The sequence below is a fragment of the Acipenser ruthenus genome, chromosome 2 (assembly GCF_902713425.1).
Source record: "Acipenser ruthenus chromosome 2, fAciRut3.2 maternal haplotype, whole genome shotgun sequence".
Taxonomy (NCBI): Eukaryota; Metazoa; Chordata; class Actinopteri; order Acipenseriformes; family Acipenseridae; genus Acipenser; species Acipenser ruthenus.
The window spans coordinates 98346444-98374352 of NC_081190.1; the positions used below are offsets into that span (position 1 = coordinate 98346444).

At 37.2% G+C, this 27909-nt stretch overlaps 1 protein-coding gene across 4 annotated transcripts; it reads right to left on the bottom strand.

Annotated features, from left to right (window-relative positions):
* Positions 1-125: 125 nt before the first annotated feature.
* LOC117408434 (E3 ubiquitin-protein ligase RNF4-like) lies at positions 126-25964 on the bottom strand. Of its 4 annotated transcripts, XM_034013419.3 has the most exons (9): positions 25642-25964; positions 20928-21080; positions 19493-19697; positions 16347-16485; positions 8381-8457; positions 6893-6905; positions 6628-6772; positions 4132-4183; positions 126-1883 (listed from the first exon to the last, which is right to left on the bottom strand). In XM_034013419.3, exons 4-9 carry the CDS (start codon positions 16396-16398, stop codon positions 1734-1736), a joined length of 489 nt encoding a protein of 162 aa, XP_033869310.1. In that variant the 5' UTR covers positions 16399-16485; positions 19493-19697; positions 20928-21080; positions 25642-25964; the 3' UTR covers positions 126-1733. The 4 variants fall into 4 exon arrangements, with proteins under 4 accessions (XP_033869310.1, XP_033869309.1, XP_033869311.1 ...); XM_034013418.3 differs by lacking the exon at positions 19493-19697 and having other exon boundaries at positions 25642-25961; XM_034013420.3 differs by lacking the exons at positions 19493-19697; positions 20928-21080 and having other exon boundaries at positions 25642-25955.
* Between the last annotated feature and the right edge of the window lie 1945 nt (positions 25965-27909).

The window sequence follows — 27909 nt, forward strand, 5'->3', positions numbered from 1 at the left end:
ATTTCCAATACGGCGTCCATTTTAGGTCACAAGTGACGGGTGGCATTAGGTTTTGCCCAAGGAGTTTTCACAACACCGGAAATTTGAAGTTACCAGCTTAAGTGGTTTAAGAGACAAGTAAGTGCTGCTGTTGACATCATTTTTAATGGAAAACTAATTTAAGAAACATTCATGTCCAAAACATTTTATTATTACTATTTTAAGGTTGTGTGTTTTTTTTTTGGTTTTTTTTGGGAGAATCCACTCTTTTTGAAACATGAAACAAAACAATACAAGTAAAAAAACAAACATTTAAATGATTTACAATACATTCAAAAGTTTTTGTTTTTTGTTGCATCACATCAATTACGAAGGCCAGAAAAAGCACAGCATTAATATATATGTGTCACGGACGATTAGGTTAAAAGTAGGATAATTTGAGAATTATATCATGAGACTGAAAAACTACCTGGATACCTAGCAATAAGCAATCACGTCCTTATGAAACGTAGAATTAACCAATTTATGTTATAACAGTAATTTATATAAACAAAAGTATCAAACGATTATGGCGTTTCTGGTGAAAAGAAATGCCCCCTTGCCTGCAATCACACCACAAAAACACACAATGTAAAAGTGAGTGTACAGATACTGCACCTACATTTCAGTTCAGTTACATTGGACCCAACAACGCCTATCCTTTGCAGTCTGCTTAAATACATCTGAAATCTGTTATCCCCCCCACTCCACAAAAAAATGCCAAACATTGCTCAATAATGCTAAGTTTTTAAAAGGTGAGTTGGTTAAGTTCTCTAAACACGTGAACCCTCAACACCCTTCCCCCCCAAAATAAAAACCAAAAAAACAAAGCAAAAAAAAAAAAAAAAAAAAAAAAAAAACCAACACAAGCAGATCATAATAATCACATTCCAAAATTAGTCAACACTATAAATAATGCATCTTTAATATTAACTTAATATACACTATATACAAATACATGTGTATTTTACAGAAAGTAAGGGCACAGAAACTATGTTACATACTAAAAACATACTGGGAGGTGGCACTGGTCTGCTGTGCACTGGTTCACATAGAAGGGCCTGAAGCAGTAAAAGACACTGTACAGTGAGCTTGCTTTCAGTGCCTTCAAACTTTATAAACCTCCCAACAAAAGCTCCCGAGTACAATAGTAAGTAATGACTTAAATACCTTTAACACAAACCTGAAATCCTTGTTGTGCATTTCTCACTCAATTAGTAATGAATTGCACAATTTTAAGAAACCATGAGCAATGGTTTTTCATGACAATGCCTTTACAAAGCAATGATTTAAACTGGAGAGAGGATGACAGATGAACAATATAAGAAAATGTGCAATTAAATTTAAGCTTGCACCGATGTAAGTGAATGCCTGAAATACAGAGTGCTCTTTGCAGTTTTACCACTGAACTCCTGTCCCTTGTCCCCACTCCACTCCCACTCACTCCACAGAGACAACCATTTTGTTGTCAGTTTCTAAAGAGGGAAGGAATAGAATCTGACAAACGGACCAAATCTGCTGATCATAGATGGAAGTTCTCCAGTTTCCAGCATCAAGATATTTTCTTTCGTAACGGGGAGAAATAAAGCTTGGATAAATGAAAGTGTGTTAATCCAAGTTTATAGATGCTGCTAAATTAACTCACAGAATGTCCCAAGGGTCTACGCAGTCTTTTTTCCCCCTACTGAACATGAAAACTTCCAAGGAACACGCTGCTAAATGTAAATGGGGTGGTACTGTTTGTGGGTGAGTTTTTTTCTGCAAGTCGGGCAAGAATGAGCATGTTTGAGTGCGTCACGAAGACACTGGCTGCAGAACAGGTGCCCACATTTTGTTGATACAATGAGCCGTCCACTTTGAAGAATCTGGGGGAGAAAAAAAAAAAGGAAGAAAAGTAAAAATATGCAACTCTCACTATCAAATACAAAAACAATTTTGCAGCACAAAGTTGACTGACATTGAAGACTACACCCCAATAAAACAGACTATAGGATTTTCTCTGCAAAAGAGTGGGGGAAATTAGACCGAGAATAAAACAAATACAAGGAGCAACATAACAAGAGGATTGCAGAACACACAAGGTAAGAGAAAATAGGTGAAAGCAGAGAAATTGACATTTCACACCCATTAATGTCTTTAACCCTTTAAGGATCGTATATACACGATAGTGCTGGGACAAACACAGGATTTTCATATTCGGATATTTGCTCAATTTAAATATGCATTTGTTTTCAAAAAGTAATAAAAAACATTATATTGCTTAGAACACAGGCAGAGACAGCATAGCAGCAGGGGCAGAGTAAACAATATGTTGTGTAGACCTTACTTTACCCCAGTGAATTAGCTACAAAACAAAGGATGCCAAATAGCAGTTCAGGTTAAACGTATTATTTATTTCAGAAATAAATAGTGCATAGTTGACACCGCATTTCATTTTTTTTACTTGTTTCTTCGCAGTAAACAGTGGCCATAGACATGTTTTCATAAAGTAACTACATGAGGTTTACTTGTGTCTTTTTGTAGCTGAACAAGCAAACAAACTGAAATTTAAACTTGAAAGCTTTATATTTATTTAATATATATAATTAAATCTTGCATGAGCTTTTTCATTTGCCATTTTTAACTTGTTGCACAACTTCTCGTGAAGTGGTAAATAAGTCCAAGGTATTTGTCATGTCTAGCAAATTAGAACATCAGATTTTTCTATCCAAATACATGTAAAAAAATATTTGTTCAAATATTTGTCCCAGCACTAATACACGATCATACTGAAGTGTCATTCTGGGCCCGTGATCAGGTAAACACGCTGCATTTTATTGACTTACAGGGCTACCATACTTTGACGTACAGGTTGGAAACACATTTAATTGGATAGGGGAGGGACTGAATTTCACTGAATTTCACTCCGACAGTTTTTTTGTGTAATATTATTGTGTCCTGAACCTATTATATATATAATATAATATAATATTATATACAAGTCTCTACAACTAAAAAATGATTTATTGATGAATTTCAAAAGATAGAAAGGCAAAATCAGCTACAATTTAAAAAATGAATAAATAAAAATAGTGAAACAATGTCTGTAATTGGGCCAAACATCAATATTTTTCAACAAAACATTAAGGAAGTATTGTAAGGTCCCTCAGGTTATAGAACAAGGTTTTATACATGTATCTCTTTGAAAACACTAAGCCTGATTTTCAGAAGGCGCATTTCAGAGAAAATTGCGGTCGCAATGCATTTGCACTGCAAGTTTTTTTGCCATCTAATTATATGTCTCAATTTTCAACAGGGGCAGATTAATTTCTCCTATTTGCAATGCCCTTTGCAACTCCTGCTTATGACTGATTTAACTGAAACGACAATTGATTTTCAGGGTCATTAACAAGCCTATTAGTCACATTTCAATAGTCTGGACTTCCATTTAACTGGAAAACGAGGCAGCGCACATGTAGTAGCAACAATTGGAAAAAAGGAAAAACACATTTAGCCACCCAAGTTGAGCTTTTGCTCGACATTTTAGCACATAAAACTTATTTTCAGCAAAAGGTCAGGAGCCACTGCTAAAATTTAAAATACGGAAGGATAGATGCAACCTCTTCCATAAAAAGGTCAAATAATGAAGTCCAAAAAAGATTCAGGGACCTAATGTTGTGATGCAACCTGTCTCTAATTCTAATATGGCGAATACTAGATTCATAATTTTGACAATTTTTTTGTATTATTTATTTTTTAAATCAGGTATTCAACACTTCGAATAACTGTTGCAGCACTAACGTCCCCCAGGAGTATTCAGAAATTGAGTATTTTGATCCTTAAAGGGTTAACTAGGTATTATAACAAACAGAACTTTCAAACTCAAGTTCCTGGCAAAATAGTTAAAGAAAAAAGAAAAAACAAAATGTTGAGATTTGTCAGACAACAAAGAAATAGGATATCAGCCCTAAAAACACAAAGTTACCAGAACACAAAAAAATGGTAAAACAGAGTCTGTTATATAGTACGGTTAAATGTTTCAGTAGTTAACAAAAAGAGTGACCCTTGTCCTATAGCATTCCATTACCAAAACACAGGTACTACACGAGTTTCAGTAGGGCTACATTGTCTTACCTCTGTGTAGCTGTCCAGGCATATTGGACAGCTAACTGTTCCAGACGCAGACCTGTGAACAATTACAAGTCAATACATTGCATTAAAGGAGAACTGGCATTATTGTTTTGATTGAATACATGCATTGATATGATCTTGATGCTTTAAGGGGACTACCCTTGTAAAAGTCCTCAAAACACATCAATGTTCAGTTTGTAATACATTGGAATGTACGTTTCACCAATACATATACAAACGTTAACTTACTGTGTTGAAGTGACGATGCCCACATTAAGATTCTGGCAAATATAGAACTCTGGTTGCATTTTGAATCCGAGAATTGTGATAAGTACCAGATTTCCTTACCACCCACGTATCTATCACTCCAGTTCATGTTTCTTTCTGCCCACCCCATCGTATGACTATAGAAAACTGTTGTACATCATCTCAACATACAAGAAGTTATTTACATCTTTTCACTTAGAGTAAACATTCATCATGTACGCCGATTAAAGTTTGACATTTATTTAGCTTTAATAATAATAATGGCAGTCGTACACAAGAAAAAATGTAATCTGCATTAGTAGAAACATAACTGTACAGCAGTTTTATATATACACACACACACACAAACACACACAATTACTTTTTCGGTTCATCACTGAATAAAACCTTAACGCCATAAAAACAAACTGGTTTGTTTGGGTTTGTGGTCATTAAGCCTGTTGCTTAGCAAATTACACATCGACACAAATGACACGTATTACATAGTGCACAAAATTGACAACTGGTCAGTTGCAATGTCTCTGTACACTGCCTGGCTTCTGAAAGCCTTTTTTTCCCCATGTAGAAAGAGAGTAGTGAATGACACATTTAACCCTTTGCGGTCCATTGTCGGACTGGGTCCGACATTGCAATTATTCCTCACAGGTCCTTTGTCGGACTGGGTCCGACATCATTATAGCAACGCAATAAACGGGTGTTTAGTCGTTTTTTCTCCGGAAAAAGCTGAGAAAACCATTCAATTGCCGAGTAGGAGCGACAGGAGCCGAGACAAGTCAAAAAAAAAAAGGCGTATCTCATGAATAGTCATACATGGTATCAGGTATCAGATAACGGGGCATTCATAGTAAACAAGCTGGCTGAGTGCATCAGCGCACAGAGACCATCATGGACATTTGTAGAGCTTTTTTCAGATGTTATAGTAATAAAATAATGACTTGGATCGCATTATTGAGGAGTTTGGTGATAAAACAAGTGATCCGGAGATGATCGATCGGTATGTACGACTATTATTATTATTTATTTCTTACATAGGTAAATGGTATAGCAAACGAAAGGGTGGGGCGGGGCTGGAGATGCCTAGTGAGTGCTTTGTTGATATGCAGGGCCATTTAAACCCGTTTGACTGTGAAAAAATATACTTTTAAACAGCGCGTATAAAATTAACTGCGCGTGTGAAAATTAATTAGACCTGGCGTGCCTGACGCGCACTTAATAAATGGACTGCAAAGGGTTAAAACATGTTGCCAAAACAATAAAAAACAAATCTCCTAATAGGGGCTGTTTTTTTGGTTAAAACCAAAAACTTCAAGCCTTAACTATCATGGTTTATCGTAGTTTTCAAATTGCTTTCCTACAATATGGTCCAAGCTCTTGTACTCTCCAGATTGGACTACTGTAACTATCCTTGCTGGTGTTCCATGCTTTGACTATCCGGCCCCTTCAGCTCTTCTCAGTTCTGCTGCTGGTCTTGTACTCTCCCAACCTTGCTGCTCTCATGCTACCCCTCTGCTCGTATTCAACTCAAGACCCTTGTTTTTACCTACTCTCCACCACACTGCCCCCTTCTACCTCCAATACCTCACGTCTAACCCACACCTCCGTCACCTTCTCCGCTCCTCCTCTACAGGCCAACTGATCATGCCTACCGTGCCCACTGTCTCTTTTTAGCCCCTCTCTGGTGAAACCAGCTACCGGAGACCTTCAGGACTGCTCCGTCTTTCACTGCCTTTCCCTGCCTCCTCAAAACCAATCTGTTAGACTGCACTTGTAGTTCTCTTGATCTATCCCTTCTACTATGCACTGGACTTGCCTTGCCTATGCACCAAGTTACTGGATCCTCAGCTAATGCACCATCTTTGCACTATTATGTCACTGTAGATATAACTTGTTAAAATCCTAACTTGTTGCATCCTATTTCATATTGTTTTTTAGTAGTATTATTTGAACTATACTGTATTTAAATATTAATCTTGCATTGTAATCCTGCAAGTCGCATTGGATAAAGGTATCTGTCAAATAAATAATAAAACGCTGTTCCATGTCTTTTTACACTTTGCTATGACTTATGCTAAACTTTTATAAGGGTATGCTTAAGAGTTCTGAAATAGTTTTCTTTAAAAAGTAACATTGTTATTCTGGTTTGCGTACAGGCTCACTGTTCAAGGATAGTTAACTAATGAATGAATGCTGCCCCACAAATATTTTTGTTCATTGCAAACTTCTCCAGCATACCTGGAACAGCTGCTGTTCACCACGGGAGGGACGAAAGCCGGTCTGGCTATGTTGGCAGAACCATAAACCTCCCTCTCGGTGGAGCCCTCTTCATCACTGCTGAGCACGTAACTCTCACTGCCTCCTGATCTCCTGCGACCAGGACCTGACAGACAGTCAGACAACCAACATTGTAAATTTTCATTTTAAAATTTCAATACATTTTATTGTTGTGAATTAATGGCTTGTAAAATTATTTACATACGTATATATTTCTAAAACTCACCTTCATCCACAATCTTTGCAAGCAGGTACAAGAGGGGGGGGAAAAAAAAAACACAACAATAATTAAAACCTAAACACATACTGTGCAACACCAGTATAAACACATTTTATAATACTATTTACAGGTTCACTGGAAACTACATGGAATGCACGTTTAAATTAGTTTCCATTATATTTAAAAAAAAAAAACACACAATTAACATTAAACAATGAAATTACGGTATTCAATTACCTAATATACTGTACCACTTGTACAGTATATTAGAGACTGATGTGTGACTTAGGAAAAGGTGTCAATCCTTTTGTGATTCAATGTATTTGAACAGTGCATGAGAATATATAAATAATGGTTAACCTTCTGACCCTCTGGTGTGCACAGGTTCAATACTACAGTAAACCATGTTGGATCAGCACTCCACTGGCATCATAGCTATGCTAGTGTACCTAATTAATGGGATCTGAAGTGGTTTAGAATATTTCTGAAATATAGTGGACTGCACTGTTAGGTAATGAATAACATTAAGAGTACCAATGAAACTCTGAGACGACGACTATGCATTGTGTAAAAGGACATAGTTATTTCACTGATTTCCGGAAAATTTATCCTGTGAATATTCCCATAAATACAGCAAATGGTTTCCTAATTGACGCCCTACATTCAGGAACCTGGCAGCCAGTTTAGTTTGCATCCGGTAACTATTGAACACACTGCATTGAGCTGCACGACTTCTTTAACATTTCTTCAATGACAAAGACACCAGCTGCATCAAAGAACTGAAATATTTCTGCTAATCCTTTTGTCCAGTAAAAAAAAAAAAGGGGGGGGGGGTGGAACATTGTCTAATTTTTTCTTTTATTTTGTTTGATAATTCACTGATGGTGAAAAACAGAAAGTCTTTAAACTAAACATTCTACAACTGTTTTTCAGGTAATCATTTCAATATTTTCAACATTTGTGAAATACAGTCCCAAGTATAAGAAGTGACCAGGTTTTTCCAAGGGTTTTATAGTCACTAGGGATTTACCTTTTTTATAAACTTTAGTCAATGGTGAAATTTAGTAGTCATTATTGTTATACAACTAGTCCTCAAGGGGTGTTACACATTGAGAAAAGGTTAAGTTTATTTAAAATTATGTGTGCTTTTTTTTTAAAACCAATTTCAACACTATATATACACACATCATTTTCTGCAGGAGAAAAGTAAAAAAAAGTTTGTAACCACTGAGCTTTATGGAACGCCGGAAGTGACATTTTTAATTGTTCCATAGAGATTAGTAGTACAATTTTAGACTTTCTGACTCTGTCATATTATGCGATTGTCTTTAAAACTACAAATAGACGATTAATCATTATTTTAAAATTAAACAAACTACCACACAAACATAAGCAGTCGTTAACATGGACTACTGACATTTTTTTGTCAAAAAATATTCGTAATTGACGAGTGAAGAGTGACAGTGAAAACACTGGAAGTGTCTTAAAACTTACCTCCACCGAGTCGTTGCTTGTCAAATCAACCACCACGGGCTCCGAGCCTTCACAAGTGAGATCTACCACCTCCTCACCTGCACAGACAGAGTTACCAGTCACCAAACAAATGCATTAAGAAGTGCAGCTAATACTCTTTATAGCTCTAGTTGTTTCAATGAGGCAGGGCTATGGGCTCCACTGCGAAGTGGTTGGATAACGTAAATGGCACGTTTGTTTATATATTATATATATATATATATATATATATATATATATATATATATATATATATATATATATATATATATATATATATACACACACACACATATATACACACACACACCGTACCAGTCAAAAGTTTGAGTACACTTGCTGGAAACTAGTTTTTTTTTCATAATTGACAATGTTTTACGTTGTATACATTTCTGTAAATACTTGAAAATGAAAACACATGTTACAAAACAAAAGGAGTATCAAAGAATGTTCAAGAAACTTGAAAATTGTCTCTAAATCTTGGATTCCTTAAAATAGCCACCCTTTGCATTATTAACAGCCTCACAAACAAGAGGCATTCGGTTAACAAGTTTCAGCAGGAAATCACCCAACATGTCTTCCCAGCTCTTCTGCAGCAATTCCCAGAGATGTAGGGCACTTGTGGGTAGCTTTGCTTTGGCTCTTCTGTCCAGTTCGTCCCATACAAGTTCTATGGGATTGAGGTCTGGAGACTGGGCAGGCCAGGTCATTAGATTGAGTTGTCTTTCACTTTCCTTCTTCACCTGATAGTTCTTGCACAACTTTGAGGTGTGTTTAGGGTCATTATCTTGCTGAAGAATGAAGGACTGCCCAACTAGCCGTAATACTGATGGAATGGCATGCCTCTGAAGTATGCTACGATAGCCATGCTGATTGAGCTTGCAACCATGCTGATTGAGCTCGCAACCCCAGACCACGACACTGCCTCCTCCATGCTTGACAGTGGGAACCACACATGCGCTCACCCTCTCTGCGTCTTACAAATACTCGGCGGTTGGACCCAAATATTTCAAATTTTGACTCATTGGTCCATAAGACCGACTTCCACTCCTCAAATGTCCAGTTTCTGTGTTTTTTGGCCCAGGCAAGTCTCTTCCTCTTATTCTGCACTCTTAACAATGTTTTCTTTGCAGCAATTCTTCCAGTTAGGCCAGCTTCACGCAATCTCCTCTGAACAGTTGATGTTGAAACATCTCTACTTCTAGTAGCATTTAGCTGAGATTGTATTTCAGGGGCAGTTAATCGCTGGTTTCACAGACTTGTGACTCGAATTAACTTGTTCTCTGATTCTGAGGTCACCCTTGGTCTGCCTGACCTTGTTCGGTCCTCATGAGAGCCAGTTTCTTCAAATCGTTTGATGGTCTTGGCCACGTCAGTTACAGACACTTGCAAAGTTCTTGCCATTTGTCTTAAAGACTGACCTTCATTTCTTAAAGTAATTACAGTGCCTTACAAAAGTATTCAGACCCCTGACCAATTCTCTCATATTACTAAATTACAAATGGTACATTGAAATTTCATTGTGTTTGATATTTTATTTTAAAACACTGAAACTCAAAATCAATTATTGTAAGGCGACATTGGTTTTATGAAATATTTTTAAGAAATAAAAAAACTGAAATATCTTGCTTGCATAAGTATTCAACCCCCACACATTAATATTTGGTAGAGCCACCTTTCGCTGCAGTAACAGCTTTAAGTCTTTTGGGGTAAGTATGTACCAGTTTTGCACACAGTGTCGGAGTGATTTTGGCACATTCTACTTGGCAGATTTGCTCCAGGTTGTTCAGGTTGGTTGGACGACGCTTGGAGACCGCAATTTTCAAGTAGTGCCACAGATTCTCAATGGGATTGAGATCAGGACTTTGACTGGGCCACTGTAGGACATTCACCTTTTTGTTCTTGAGCCACTCCAATGTTACTTTGGCCTTGTGCTTGGGATCATTGTCCAGCTGAAAGATGAATTTCCTCCCAAGCTTCAGTTTTTTAGCGTACTGAAGCAAGTTCTCTTGCAGTATTTTCCTGTATTTTGCTCCATCCATTCTTCCTTCAATTTTAACACGATGCCCAGTCCTTGCTGATGAGAAGCATCCCCACAGCATGTTGCTGCCACCACCATACTACACTGTAGGGATGGTGGGTCTTGAGGCATGGGCAGTGTTAGGTTTGCGTCACACATAGCCAAAAAGCTCTATCTTGGTCTCATCTGACCACAAAACCTTTTCCCCACATCGCAGCTGGGTCACTCTCATGCTTTCTGGCAAACTCCAGACGTGCTTTCAGATGGTACTTTTTGAGTAACAGCTTCTTTCTTGTCACCCTCCCATGCAGGCCAGTGTTATGCAGAGCTCTTGATATGGTTGACTGGTGCACCATTACTCCACTCCCAGCCACTGAACTCTGTAGCTCCTTCAAAGTGATTGTTGGCCTCTCTGCGGCTTCTCTCACAAGTCTCCTTCTTGTTTGAGCGCTGAGTTTTGAGGGACGGCCTTTTCTTGGCAGTGCCTGGGTGGTGTGATGCAGCTTCCACTTCTTGATTATTGATCCAACTGTGCTCACTGGGATATCCAAACACTTGGATCTTATTTTGTACCTTTTCCCTAATCTATGCATTTGTATTACTTTATCTCTAACTTCTGTGGAATGCTCTTTGGTCTTCATTTTCCTTCAGATTCACAGCCTGACCAATGATCCTTCAACAGTGGGGTTTTTATCCAGAAAATGTGACAGCAACTTTAATGGTTCACAGATGGAGGCCAATGGTAAGGTAATTGTGTCCTCGTTATGGCAATTTCTTTCATCAGTGTAAACTGGGAGCTTCCACAGCACAGGGGTTGAATACTTATGCAAACAAGATATTTCAGTTTTTTATTTTTCTTAAAAATATTTCCCAACATAAAACCAATGTCACCTTACAATAATTGATTTTGAGTTTCAGTGTTTTAAAATAAAATAACAAAAAGAACGAAATTTCAATGTACCATTTGTAATTCAGTAATATGAGAGAATTGGTCAGGGGTATGAATACTTTTGCAAGGCACTATATATATATATATATATATATATATATATATATATATATATATATATATATATATATATATATATATATATATATATATATACACACACACACACACTAAACATCAAAAGAAACGTATCACGTATATTTGGATAAAATTCACTAGATGTGATCGAAAAATGACACTGTTTTAGAGCAGGTGCAGTGACTTTTTATTGTGCCGATTAACAATTGACATCACAAAGATGCTGCAAAATTATCTGTCGATCTTGGGCAGGTGTTGTGACTCTTGGTCTCCCAGTTCGTGGCCTGTCATTGAGTGTGTCTGGTTATACAGTACGCTGCCCTAGTCCAGCCTCCAACATGCCGATTGCACGAAGGCGTTGCTCTCTTGACAGATGTGACATGTTTTTCTGTGATTTTCTTTATTGCTTTTTATTAAAGCTTGGAATTCAACAGCTGAAATCACTCCATATCCAGTGTCCAATCAACTGTCTCACTAATTAGGTGATTAAGTGCATATGCTTCAGTCAGTCACTCAAGCATGTCATGGTCAAGGATGAATTAATGATTGAGTGATTAAAAAGAAACCAAAAACATTTCATCAAAGTCCATCATTTATAGATGATCTTTTTTTTTTTTTAAATGAATGTTATAATAGTGATGTTTCTTTTGATACTCGATATATATCACACACACACGTGTGACAAAACAAAAAGGCAATACTCCATAACCTTTACATAATGCTATCGGTCAGAGCTTCTGTACACTGAACAATGATACTGTCACAGACAGTTCTAGCATGTCCCTTTTGTGCTATAAGTCATTAGATCATTTTGCAAGGAAGGCCTTGGTTGCAAGGGTGTGCAGTTCTTTGATGGACCCAGATTCAGTTAAAATGTGTTTGCCCACTGACGATGGGAAGGATAATGTAGAGATGGGAGCCCAGCTAACAAGATTTAAGTTTTGCAGGTATCAGGCTTTTAAAGACTGTCACCCACACCTGTGAGCAGGAACAGACTCACTGAGAGCAGAAACTGACCCAAGACTGTCACAGCTACTGGAAGCAGGCTGATCTTTGGGATACAAATTGAACATTTGTGAAACTGCAACAAATATTGTAATGACTGTAATGTGTTTTAAAGAATATACAAACATTAGAAAATAGTATTAGCAGATCTGTGTAAGGCCTGTGAGAAGGAGTTCATTGCATTGAAGGTCAGACTGACCTGCTGAAAGTTCCAAACCTCCCTTAATCAGGCAAAAGCATCTTTTTTAATTAGACTCAGAGTCTCAAAACATTCTGATCCAGCGAGAGCAGAATGGCAGAATCTATGGAGCACAGTTAATATGCTAGAAGCAATCGAACTAGGCTTGATTAAAGTAAGAAAAAGCAAAAGTATTTAAATAAGAAACCTAATATAATAACATTAAGTAAATGTATGAGCAGTCCTAAGTTTTAATATTCAAGGTTGCATTTGCTGCCAATTAAATTAACCTCTTGCCTTCTGTGTATATCAATGAAGTAAAACAGAATTGCAGTTTATAAGAGATTGCTATATTGACATATCTGAATTAGAACTACATGTTATAAAATCATTTAAAGTATAAACTGTAACTAACAGTAAACTTGTTGAAGCAATACAACTAATGTTGTAACCTCATTATCACCTGCTTGTGGTACAGGCAGTGTTGAAGAGGACTCATTGGTTTTGGCTAATGAAGCAGGGATTTTTGATGGTCGGCGATTTAAAAGCCAAGATCATTTCTATAATGTGCGATCTTGTTAATATTAGGAACGGAAATACCTTTCGGATAACAGAAGATAGGAGTTTATCTTACATTAATCATTTTCTATATATAACAGAAATTAAATTAGAACCCGGCAGGAAGAGCTGGGAATGGAAAGCGTAGGACGTGTTAATATGTTAGGTTAGATATTGGTTTGAAATAATGAGTATTGAAAAATGCTTACGATAGTGTTTCATATTAATCAACCCTAAAATTGGCAAAAAGCAAAGGTTGTCTTAAAACCCGCTTTGACTGGATTTTATATGAACAGTGAAGAAGCTCAGACACAGTTTAGTCACTAGAACACTATTACATTTTAATATGTTAATTCTACCTGTATTTAGATATAAATAACTGGACCTCCCCTTAATCTTGAAAGATTTATCAATAGAGTAAAATAATATTACAATTTCTAGGAGTAACTGTTATACTGAAGTAACTTAATTAGAAATACATCTTATAATGCCATTTAAAGAAACTGTTCAAAGAACATAGTAAAGGTTTATTATAACAGAAGCATGGCACTGACAACATTGCAACCATATTGTTGACACATTTACGATAATGTTCATTTCATTTAATCGATTTAAGAATTAGTTCAGTTTCTCCAATTAACTGAAAGTATTTAGACATTACTATATAAATTAAACCAAAGAATATACATGTTTAGTTTGTATAAAGATTTTACTGCAGTAAGAAACAAAAGGTATTTAGTTACAGGGAAACTAAAGTGAAAGAATTAAATGTTTGTCTCCGACACACAGTATAATTCTGGAAGGGCATTAGACCTTCAAAAAATAAAGCTTAGTCTTTGGCACCTCAAAGCAGGATTCGGTGTTGGCTCTTAAAAGCGGGATTTGCCACCCTTGAATGATAACCAACGGAAGGTGCTTTAAGAAAGAAGGGAGTACGTATCTCACTATATAAGAAAATAATGAGAGCCGAGTTATAAAAATTAGGATGCAAGTGTTTTTTTGGTATCTGAAAAGATACCGGTCCAGGTGTCTCTTGAAATCGGCCAAAAAATGACTTCATATGGTGAATTTGGAAAAGTGCTTACAGTGGAGTTTCATATTAATTAAAACAATAGCCATGGCAAGTAAACAAGGTGTCTGAATCCTGCTTGTGCAGGCAACTTTTAGAAACAGAGCGAGAAGTCAGGCATAGTCCGAGAATGGAACAGTTAAATACGGCTGTTATATTTAACATGTCTATTATAGCTTAAATTTAAATTAAACTAATTGAACCGAGCACTGTATGCTTATTCAAAGGCAGTCTTTGTCAAAAACCTTGTTAACTCACATTTGTATATGAAGTTAAACTGGCCCATTGATAACACACTGAAAAGGTAATGCAATATGCGGCTAAGAGGGACATGTATTTTAGACTCAGCTTAATATAATCAAATAGAGCTGGTGTTACATGTTAAAAACATCTCTCATATGAACACATATACTTGTATTGTATTTGGTATCAAGGATTCTGTGAACTTCGGTCCACCTGACTTCAGAAAAAGGAGGAGTTGGAAAAAGATATTTTCTGGCATGAAGTTATATTCAATTAGTTTTTTAAAAAGGAGTTGAATAGCTCCTTATAGAATGTATCATTAACTTAAAGATAAGAAATGTCAATGCCAAGTGATGATTAGATTTACTTGGGACCTGATGTATTCAATGGAGGGAAAATCCTATAAAAACCTAGGTAAAACCCGAGTCAAGTATCGCTCAACTTGCTAACAGGTTGTGTGGTCCATGCTCTGAGGATCTCTGAAAAACTGATTGCTGTTTAGTCATATTCACAAGTCTCTGCCTTTTGAAGACAGTTCTTATTTTTCAATATATCCTACACTACACTTCCATATACTGGAAGGTAAGCATCTATTTGAATTTAATATCTCTTTTATATTGATGCATTGCTATAAGGTATAGAAATTATGTTTTAGTCTTAAGAGAGTGATATATATTGAATGTTCTAGAATTTAGCAGTGGGCGTGTTTAGCTTTATGCATGTATAGCCTAAGGACTAAGCATATAATTAACCATATCTGTATTACTATATTGAAGTATTAATGCTGTTAAACCTGTAAAGCACTGGATCGCCCAGACTGCTTTTTACTTCGGATTTATGGTGGTCTGCATAACCAACCAATCCAATTTTTTTTTTTTTTTTTAAAGTTTAGTCATTGCCAATTAGTTTATTATTTTCTCCCCAATTTGAAATGCCCAATTATTTTTAGGCTCAGCTCACCGCTACCACCCCTGCGCTGACTCAGGAGGGGCGAAGATGAACACACGCTGTCCTCAGAAGCGTGTGCCGTCAGCCGCCCGCTTCTTTACACTCTGCAGACTCACCGTGCAGCCGCCTCAGAGCTACAGCGTCGGAGGACAACGCAGCTCTGGGCAGCTTACAGGCAAGCCCGCAGGCGCCCGGCCAGACTACAGGGGTCGCTGGTGCGCGGTGAGCCAAGGACACTCTGGCCGACCTAATCCTCCCTCCCCCCCGGACGACGCTCGGCCAATTGAGCGACGCCCCCTGGGAGCTCCCGTCCACGGTCAGCTGTGGAATAGCCTGAACTCGAACCGGCGACGTCCAGGCTATAGAGTGCATCCTGCACTCTAGCGAGTGCTTTTACTGGATGCGCCACTCGGGAGCCCCTTAACCAATCCAATTTTTAACAAGCATTTAATAAACCGAAAAGAGCACTACTACTGCTCTGATTCGTTAAAACTTCAAATTAAATGAGTCTGTGTGATTATCTTTATTATTAAAAAGTCATTTGGATACGGTGCAAGCCCAGTGCACGAACAATCCACTACAGGAGTTTTAAACATCTTAATGTCCTCCTGAAAGTCTCCCCTGAGTTTAAGAGTGTGCTCAGAGCATATACATAAATAAAAAGAGTACATTGCGAAAAATTCTTGACAATACGTAAGAAAAACCACCCACTCACGTTAAAAGGTCCATCCACAAAACGAAATATAAAACGCCCATTACAGCTAAAAATGTAATTATGAAATATTTACGAGCCACAATGTCTGGTAAAACCATAAAGCAATTAAATCAAAAATCCCCAAATGCAGAGGATTGAGGAAAACAGATTTGAATTGATTTGGGGATTGAGGAATTTTGTCTCACTTGGCAATCTGGTGTTCTCCACCACTTCAATCGTCCCTGTTTCCAATTCCATTTCCAGTGCCGAAAGCGTATTTGCCCCTCCGCTTCTTTTATTCGGTTGTGTATTTGAAGATACACTTCTGCGTCGCTTTCTTGAAGTCTGTAATAACATACAAAATACATTTTAAATGAGGGCACAAGTTGGGCTGTATTTAAAAAGTTGCCACCATTATTTATTTTTAATAGTTATATACATGTCAAAACTAGTAATAAAATACTGTCAACTTTTTACTGAAGAATATCTAGCTCGAGGTTGAATTTTCAATCTGGATTCGTGTGTGTGCACACTCTATGGTAATGTGAAAAAAGTGAGATTTCAAAATGTGAAAAGTTTAAGGGCTGCTTTCTAAAAAGACAGAAGGCAATTTCTTTGTTTTACTTAGAAATTAAATAACTGCTCACTGACACCAAAGACTTATTTCCAGTGATTTCCTTGGGTAAGAGCTTAAAGCATAGGTCATTAGTGTAAGACCGCATTTTATCAAGAAACTTTGAAGAAAAGTTATATGACGGCATATATATAAATATAATTTAATAAATTATCGTTTTTTAAATTTCCATTTATTTATTTATTTAAACTTATGTACGGAAATGTATTTACGCACGAAAGTAAATACAAGGGCTGAATTTTCTTAAACCAAAATTCACATGTACAACCTAATTTTCCACCACCAAAATTAATGAAGCTGCGTTAGAGGATAAACAAAACTTGCATAAGTCCTCATTATTTAATTCACACACAAAACAAATGCATTTGTTTATAGGACCAAAGGTGTATTGTAGACTATGAAAGGTGTAAAATTGAATCAGAAATTCTAATTACATATTTCAGGTATAGCCTATAAAAGCATAATTTCTCAGTACATCCATACAAAGGCAATCATGGCCAGTAGTCGTGTGCAAAATTATGCAATAGAGCAAAAACTATTTCATAGAGTGTATAAAAGATGTCATTCAAACTGTGGAGGATGGTGAAAGGATTCCACAGCAATTCTGCAGTGCACAACTGCATGAATACACTTGTAAGCAGACTGATTGCTGACTTTCCTGTGAAAGAGGCTGAAAGTAAAGACACTGGAAAGTCATGCTGGAATTTTTATATATAAAATAGATCTGTTAAGTTGAATAAGTTATAGGAGGATGAAACTGGTTTGTTGCAAACACTGACACTCCCCCCTCCCCGAAGATTTCAAATCATTTATGTAATTTTTGGTTATGAATAGTTCAGTTTCATATACGTTGTCAATACATTTGGGGATTTTTCATATTTGTTCCAGTTAGTACGATACCACAACTCTAGTCTACAGAAATTGCTAGACTAACTTAGTATTGTGTTTTAGTATCCTCTAGAGCAGTGGTTCCCAACCCTGGTCCTTGAGAACCCCGTACCCTGCTGTTTTTTGTTCCGACCGAGCTTGCAATTACTTAATTGAACTAATAATTTGCCTAATCGGAGCCTTTTAATTATTTTAAACAGTTGGGATTCCAAGTTAAGCATAACATTGTATAAGGAACTTGAATTCTCCAACTTTTTGTAAGTTACATGGTTTAAAAAGTCCAATTTAAACAAATTATTACTTAAATTAAGGGTTCAATTAAGTAATTGAGAGCTCGTTGGAACAAAAACCAGCAGGGTAGGTGGTCCTCCAGGTCCAGGGTTGGGAAGCACTGCTCTAGAGCAGGGGTAGGCAACCCTGGTCCTGGAGTGCCATAGACACTTCTGGTTTTTGTTTTACCCAAGCCCCAATTGATTCAACGATTGGATTAATTGTTCAGAATTACCATGTGTTCCAGGTATTTAGCAATTGATGATTAAGAGATACCTACAAAACCTGCAGGCAGGATTGTGGCACTCCACGACCAGGGTTGCCTACCCCTGCTCTAGAGCAGTGCTACTCAACTCTGGCCCTCTAAATCCAATCCAGTCCAGGTTTTTACTCCAAGCATGTTCTAATGCTAATTGGAACTGTTGAGGCAGTTAACTAATTTAGGACCTGATTGGAATAAAGACCACAACTGGAATGGATCTCGAGGGCCAGAGTGGAGTACCACTGCTCTAGATGGCAACAGCAGGGTACTTTGGGTTCATTGCAATGGAGACCAACTTTAATACGCAGCTGTTGACTCTTGAGCTGCTTAGTTCGTTGCAATTGGTATTAACTTGCATATTAGTTTAGTACCATCCTCCGTACTAACCACGGGATCAGCCCCAGTTAGTATGCTCCTTTCAGTTCGTTGCAATTGACCCATGATGACTAAAAGTTTACAACAATAACAAAAAAAGTTTGTGTACTGCATTCCTTACTGTGAGCCGTCACACACTGAAGACAGTGTGCTCTGACTAATGTTGAGTTTGTACTTGAGTGGGGACCAGTTTATTTTTCCATAGGGCGGTAATCTGAATAGAGCAGGAATTGGAGATGAAAACTGTATCCATGAAAGTAACACCACAGACCTGACACAGAGCCTCTGATTGAGAGTTGTTGGAATCCTACTGTTTTAACACTTTTGCGGGGCATGTTTACTACACCGTAGTTTGTCTCGACCGGTGTGTGTCTGCGTCACTGCACGCCAATAATAATAATAGGTGATGACAGTGAAACGCTGATTACAGATTATGATATTTTATTAATAAATCTGCACCAACTCCGATAATCTGGGCTTCCCTAATGACCAGCCTATAGTTAACATCCTAGATTATTCCAATAATAAATGAGAGCTAGGTTCCATTTGGATTGATAAGAGATTAATAATGCGACACAGAAAGGTAAAAAAAATTAAGATGATAAAGACAAGAGATTGTCAATACCAAAAGGACTTTCTTTATAGCAGCCAGCTGTTTAAGATAATTAATAAATAATTGATAAACTAGATTAAGAGAACAGAATAATCAATGAAACAAATACTGTTAACTGCTAGGGGAGAGACTAACTCAGCAACAATGGTCCATTGAAGAATGCAGTAAAATTTGTTTTTTAAAAATGTATTTTTAAAGACAGGTAAAACTGATGGCAGAATTGATCGCCTCCACTGCCTGTCTCCTTGTGTTTGCAGGGACATAAGCACGGAATGGTTGTAGGTGGGTGCAAATGCTGCCCATCATTCACCTGGAATATCCTTGTGGACCTCACAAGATGCACCCAATCAGAGCAATACAAATTTCAAATTCCAATTAATAGGGCGTCTGTCAGTAGAGGTTCATGTGATTACTCTCCTCTCCCTTGATTGTGGAAACAGGATTTTTCAGATACTGGCAACAGTTTACACATTCTCCAACTAGCTTCACATTTCAGGAAGCTGCATTGTATGAATCTCAAGAAAGAAAAAAAGTGATAGATTAGTAGAAAAAAAGATATATATTTTAAAAAAATGTACAACTGCACACAACAGTTTTACTTTAATACACAGACAAATGTTATTCAATTTGAATGGCCAGAAACCTACCACACTCCCCGTACAGAACATTCATTTGTTTTGGTTACATGCAAGAACACAGTTACATACAACACACTATAACAAGCTCTGCAGCCAAATAAAGTTCTCTCTATGAAGTGACAAGAATTATTGTAGGATCTCTTTGCCTATGTCCTGTGTGGGTATTTACAAAAGCTGAAAACTGCCCTGATGCTTTTCATTAACTACCCAGTTTATAATGGGACAGTCACTGGAAGGTCTCTATATCTTATCCTACCAAGCAGCAAGCTTTACAACTGATGGTGTATTTTTAAAAGCTATATACTGTTGTACTTCTAGCATGCTAACATTTTTCCTGGAAAGCACTTAGAATACCAAGGCTGTAAATCTACATTTAAATTAATATACGTGCAAAGTGTTTAAATATTCGGTTGTTTACCGGTTAAACGTTTAAAACTACAGGATACCGTGGCTTTCCTGAAAGGTAGAGTCCTCAAGGGTTAACTCTACATTCATTTTCACTGCTCCTATTACTCTGCCGGTGAACTGAGGGGGTGGGGGAGAGAAGTCAGTGAAATTTGTAATCTTAGTTATTTAATTAACAGTTTTTATACTGAATACACCTGCAGGTGTACTTTGTGTTACAACTTTTTTCACAGCAAACAGAATGTTTTTATAGCCCTACCACAAATCAGAACCACGAATAGTCATAATCAGCAAAGAACACATTATACAACCTCTGAAATCCAGGATGATGGTGTTAAGGATTGGAATTATAATTGATTAGTTTTAACAGCAAAGCCAACTAAATCTGTAGTATTTAACCACAGAGACTTTCATCGTCAATAGTTACTGTTGCTGCCTCATGCCAATTGTTTTGCTAATTTTATTCACACGCTCTGCATCTTTATTGAACTGTTGCACATTATCTACAACCTCTTCAGAGAACATCGAATGCTGGCCTACTTGAACGTCATATTGTGGTGCACTTCTGACCTATGTGCATCTTCCAACAGCAAGAAACAGCCATTACACACCATCAAGGATACTAACAATAACTCTTGAGGGAGAGACATTATAAACACTTTCACAAAGTTTCTGAAATCAGAATATATGAAAAATACTTACAGTGCTCATTTTTTCTGAATCAGGTATTAATGAAAACTGATATGGCAGAAGTACCATTTAATGTTGTGCAAAAAAGCAAGCTGAGAAGAAGTCTGGTAACAATCATCTATATGTCCTGTTGCATATTTCATTAGACAGCATCCAGTTTAAAATCTGTAAAAAGACATGAACAAAAAAATACTACCTTTAATGTATCAGGCCGAGGAATGTCAAGTGGTATGCCATGGTGTTTTAATTCACGTTAACCATCCAGCAAATTAGCTTGCCTGTATGTACAAAGTAGCAAATGCACATTCGATAAGGTATGCACAATCCAGCAGAATTCAATTCTCTTGTTAGCATGCAGGACTGTGAGCAGTGAGAGATGTTCATGCACAGAGGGAGGTTACGGGCAGGCATCAGAGAAACTGAACTGTCCAAAATATTAAAAGAAAAGAAAGAAACTAACACACAAACATCAATGGATGGTACTTAAAGGCCCATGACTGAAAAGAGCAGAGTCCACATGTCTTCAGCATGCCCATCTCTTAGAGCAGTGGTGCACAACTCGGTCCTGGATGGTGTCCCTGCTGGTTTTTATTCCAACTGCACCCTAAAGTACTTTATTGGACCTTATTAGAAGCTTATTTGGTCCAATTAACTAATTTAGGGTATGGTTAGAACAAAAACCAGGAGGGACACCGGCCCTCCATGACCTGAGTTGTGCACCACTGTCTTAGAGGGTTGCCTATTGTGTTGTGATTTTTGTATGTAAAAATAATGTAATTGTATGTAAAAAATAATGTGATATCTTGTAACAATTGTAAGTCGCCCTGGATAATGGTGTCTAAGAAATAAATAATAATAATAATAATAATAATAATAATAATAATAATAATAATAATAATAATAATAATAATAATAATAGAAAATGGAAACCAGTTTTTTTTGTTGTTTTTTTTTTTTTAAATAAATTTAGTCGTTGCCAATTATTTATTATTTTCTCCCCAATTTGAAATGCCCAATTATTTTAGGCTCAGCTCACCGCTACCACCCCTGCGCTGACTCGGGAGGGGCGAACATGAACACACGCTGTCCTCCGAAGCGTGTGCCGTCAGCCGCCCGCTTCTTTACACTCTGCAGACTCACCGTGCAGCCGCCTCAGAGCTACAGCGTCGGAAGACAACGCAGCTCTGGGCAGCTTACAGGCAAGCCCGCAGGCGCCCGGCCAGACTACAGGGGTCGCTGGTGCGCGGTGAGCCGAGGACACCCTGGCCGACATAACCCTCCCTCCCCCCGGGCGACACTCCACCAATTGAGTGCCGCCCCCTGGGAGCTCCCGTCCACGGTCGGCTGTGGAATAGCCTGGATTCGAACTCGCAACATCCAGGCTATAGAGCGCATCCTGCACTCTAGCGAGTGCTTTTACTGGATGCGCCACTCAGGAGCCCCCGGAAACCAGTTTTAACCTGTAAACTAAGTCAGACCAAATATGAAAACACTCTTAAAGCATGTGGAATCATCATTGATTTGGCCACAGGCCAGGTCATTAAATCAATGAAACTTAATTTAACTAGACAAAAACTCAGACAATAATTCAAAGTGTAACATATCTATAGGACAAAAAAGTACAGTTGTATACCAAAGTATAAAGACAATGGCCTAAATTCTCTGCTATTTAGCCCAATTTGTAATTAGTACATTTTTCAGAACAGAGAAACACCCCCAATAAAAAGCTACCAAACTAGAAATAAACAATTAAGACTTCATTCTGGAGCATGAACTAATTATTAAATGGTTTCTTATTGGTGTTAGACGTTTAATTGATGTTTCTGAAATAACTGTGCTAATGACTATTGAGAATTGTGCCCAATATCTTCAGGCCTTGATCATCAGGAAACTGAAATCTCAGTTGCCCACAATATGGCAACCACCTTGGGTACAGCAGTGTCCTTTCCTTCATCTCTCGCTAGGGGTAGAATGAAATCGTTTTATAGAAAAGCGAAAAGTTGACCTAAGAAACGAAGTCAACTAAATCGCACATCACATGACTGAAGTAATTGTGAAGCATGTGGTTTCAGATGGACAGATATGGAAGGCCACCCGGGTCATAAAACACGTTATTTAGTACGTGTTTCAAATATTCAGTGCACGTTCTAATTTCACTTTAGTATGTGTTGTAATTCTAATTACATGTACTAATTTAGCCAATCAGATCACTGCAAATGAAATGACAACCAATTAATTTAAAGAAAATAGTATGTGTAATAAATTATTCAATTAAAAGTCCCCTTATATCTTCCATTTGGACTTGTATTGGGTAAAGTGTAGCTAAAGATGGACAGGCCCGGAACCTGCAAGACGAGCATCAGCCAGCGGTTTCAGAGCCTTAGAAATCACTTTAATTCAGTGTTGACCCCACTGTAACTAATATGTCATTTTAAACAAGTGTTGACAGATCTGACATTGAATCTAATATTTGCTATGATAACTCAATATTTAAGTAAAACAAACAATTAGAAAACCAAAAAACGATTGTGTACATTGTTAATACAAACTGAAACGTGTCACGGTCAACACTGTGTCTTGAAGTCAGCAGCACAGCAAATCTATATTGCCATGATTTTTCTTATTCTTGATTTCTTAAAAGCATATTTCAATGTATTTTGTGGAACCAGCTACGGGTTCTCCTCAGGACTGTTCAGTCTTTTACTGCTTTCCACGGTCTTCTCAAAAACCACATATTCAACCTTTATTTATAAATTCCTATTGATATACCTTTGTATTTTCCTTTATATTTATTTTGTATATATTATATGAATGTGTGTTTTGCATTTCTATTGCCTGTAATATTGTATAATATTGTGTTTAATTTCTGTAACTGCTTTGGATAAAAGCGCCTGTTAAACAATATAGTCCCAAATTAAAAAGATGTTATCCCGAAGGCGATTTGCTACTCTTGTAAATTACCCTGCAAGACTGTAAAATGACCGGCCCGTAGTAGGTACTACTGTAAAATGACCAGCCACTACCTGGAAAGTGCATAGCTCATTTACATTTATTGAGCGCACGGAGTATTATGTAGTCCGATTGGTCCAAATCAATACTGTACAAAATATTTAAAACACGTACTAAATAATGCGTTTTTGACATGGGTGGCCTTCCACAGACAGAAGTGCAGTTGCAATACATTAAAATATAAAATGACATTTTAGAACAGTACATTCACAAATAGACCACCAGGCATTATCAAACACCAATTAGACTACTTTTCCCTCAACTTTCCTACTCAAACTAATAGTCGTTCCAGCCCTATCCCTCACATAGATGGCACACATGGACATTTGTTGAACTCCAAAATTACCGCAGAATATCCTGCTTTGTCAATGTGTGCACTGATGTACAATCACATATAGGTGCAATGTCCAAGTTCATTGTTACACTTTGTTTTTCATTACAAGACGACACGACACTACAGCCATGCCCATCCAGTGGTTAAAGAAAAGGGCTTCTAACCAGGAGGTCCCCGGTTCAGGTCACTTAACCGTCTTGTGCTCCATCTTTCGGGTGAGACGTTGTTATAAGTGACTCTGCGGCTGATGCATAGTTCATAAGTCTTAGTCTGTGTAAATCGCCTTGGATAGGCGTCTGCTAAATAAATAATAATATAATGTGTGGTTGGGAAATAAAATAGATACAGTATTCTATTTTTCCCTTAAGTATCATTAGCAGACACCGTTTCAAAAGGAGTGGTAACCAAGGTTTTAACCATTCCAAAAGAGAAGTATATTTAGATAGACATGCCTTTCACTACTTGCTAAATAATTCAGTATCATACACAAATATAAAGCTCTTCAGAGAACACTGTATTACACCTGTATGCAGAACATCCAGTGCATCTGGTTTCACAGGCAGGCCCTGGTGAGCACTAATGACGTTACAATAACATTACAGTAGGTAGTCCAGGATTAGTGTAATCGGGGTCTGTGCATGTTTCTTAATAAACGGATTAAGGCACTGGTCGAAACGTTTCCATATTTAACTTTGTTTGTTTTTTTATCGCATTAAAACCCATAATTATTCGGTTTAGTCCACACGACCACTGCGATAAATGTAAGATGTGTTCATATTGAGGCCTATTGTTACAAAAAAAGACGGAGATACTTGGCTACGGAAGGGTCATTTGATATTAGATTTTTAAAAGTATTTTTTTTTATATATATATATATACGCGGACGTTTCTAGTCAAGTAATGCCGTTGTTGAAAATTATTGTCTGCAGGTACTGCTAGAACAGATATTAAGCATTACATTTTCTTAGATGAAAAAATGTGACGTTATTTCTTTCCTCATGGAATAACACAACTCATTTTTTCAGGATGGTAGTGTGATAAGTGTAATATATTTAGTTCTTGTCAACGTTGCCCTATTTATGCTTAGTGCGGTATCGCGTTCAACACAATGATGTAAGCACTGTGGTTTGGCAGGGTTTTTACAACTGATAGAAAAAAAGGACAATAAGAAACACGATGATATTTTCACTTACAAAAATGCGTTTACGTTATTTCGAACAAAGGTCAAAATATGCAAACAAAAAAGGAAGTAGACGAAGAGACATTTTTTGTAAGTAAGAAATTTGGTATCAACAACCGTGACCTGAATATTCTATATCATGAAATATATTTATTCAGGGAACACAGTCCTAAATAAATGAAAACAAGAACTTAAAAAAGTACCTTTCCAGTTTCCTTTCTCTTTCGCGTCTCTACCGTCTCTTAGGAAGTTGTATACCAGCACATCCGCTTCTCTCTGCGGCCAGTCACAAGTGCCGCTAAGACTCTTCTGACGATTTTTGAAAACCGCCTATGACGAAGCGAGCGCGGGTTCCTTGTTGTGGGAATTGTAGTTTTTACAAAACCGTTATATAAAAGCTGAGAGGTATGACACCAGTGAAGGAATGTATTGAAATGTGAGGCTGCGTCCCAAACCGCACCCTTGCTCACGCGTTACCTTCCCTTGACCGGCGGAAGTACTATGTTTGCCATCTTAAGGGTTGTCCCAATTCCTTAGGTAACGAGTGAAGGGAGCTTTGTGTGCCCTTGACTGCACCCTTCGACTGAGTGAGTGTACAAAACAGTTGACTTCAGCGGAAGTGTTTTTGTGCTGAAGTCCAAGAACCCTTTGCGTTAAAGGCTGAGACAGGTGGGAACAATTTCCGAATATAGCAGACGAGGCTGCACATAATGTAAATGTAGTTAGCTAGGAGATTGTGGATATTAAGTTATTTAACAAGCAAATTATTTGTTTAATGTATGTTGTATTGAGTTGCTTAGATAATAAAGTTAATCTTTTTAAATCTATGATCACGATTTAAATATATGATTAGAAAGTACAGCGAAAAATCTTTTCATATCGATTGCTGGAATTAATTATCTATCAATTAATTAAATTAACTAACTAGATAGGTAGCTACAAAACTAGGAGATGATTTAAGCGAGCAATATATTTCAAAATTATTATTGTTTTTTACGAAATACATGGACAGAGGAAGAGAACTGATCCAACTTCGTGCGGCAAACGATGTCCACAAAAGAAACGCCGCAAAGCTGGCTGGGAGTGACATTTGAAACTTTTATGTAGCCTGCACACTTTTATCATTTCCATTATATGTTTTTGCAGTGATTAATAAATTAGTGTAGAAACTTTAGCCAATTCGTAGTGATACTGAATATAAAGTAAAATATATTACCTATTGGATTTAAAGTAAAATCGATATCTTATTATTTAAAATAAACAAAAAAACGTAAATATTAGGCTTCATTAAGTACATGTTCGTAAAAGTTTGCATTTTATCAACCCATATCAAAGTTTTTCAAATGATCTCAAAGTTTATATATATATATATATATATATATATATATATATATATATATATATATATATATATATATATATATATATATATATATATATATATATATATATATATATATGGAGTAGTGGTTAGGGCTCTGGACTCTTGACCGGAGGGTTGTGGGTTCAATCCCCAGTGGGGGACACTGCTGTTGTACCCTTGAGCAAGGTACTTTACCTAGATTGCTCCAGTAAAAACCCAACTGTATAAATGGGTAATTGTATGTAAAAATAATGTGATATCTGTATAATGTGAAATAATGTATAATGTGATATCTTGTAACAATTGTAAGTTGCCCTGGATAAGGGCGTCTGCTAAGAAATAAATAATAATATATATACACAGACACATACACAGTGCCTTACAAAAGTATTCAGACCCCTGACCAATTCTCTCATATTACTGAATTACAAATGGTACATTGAAATTTTGTTCTGTTTGATATTTTATTTTAAAACACTGAAACTCAAAATCAATTATTGTACGGTGACATTGGTTTTATGTTGGGAAATATTTTTAAAAAAAATAAAAAAACGGAAATATCTTGCTTGCATAAGTATTCAACCCCCACACATTAATATTTGGTAAAGCCACCTTTTGCTGCAATAACAGCTTTAAGTCTTTTGGGGTAAGTATGTACCAGCTTTGCACACAGTGTCGGAGTGATTTTGGCCCATTCTTCTTGGCAGATTTGCTCCAGGTTGTTCAGGTAGGTCGGACGATGCTTGTGGACCGCAATTTTCAAATAGTGCCACAGATTCTCAATGGGATTGAGATCAGGACTTTGACTGGGCCACTGTAGGACATTCACCTTTTTGTTCTTGAGCCACTCCAATGTTGCTTTGGCCTTGTGCTTGGGATCATTGTCCTGCTGAAAGGTGAATTTCCTCCCAAGCTTCAGTTTTTTAGCGGACTGAAGCAGGTTCTCTTGCAGTATTTCCCTGTATTTTGCTCCATCCATTCTTCCTTCAATTTTAACAAGATGCCCAGTCCCTGCTGATGAGAAGCATCCCCACAGCATGTTGCTGCCACCACCATACTTCACTTTAGGGATGGTGTGTCTTGAGGCATGGGCAGTGTTAGGTTTGCG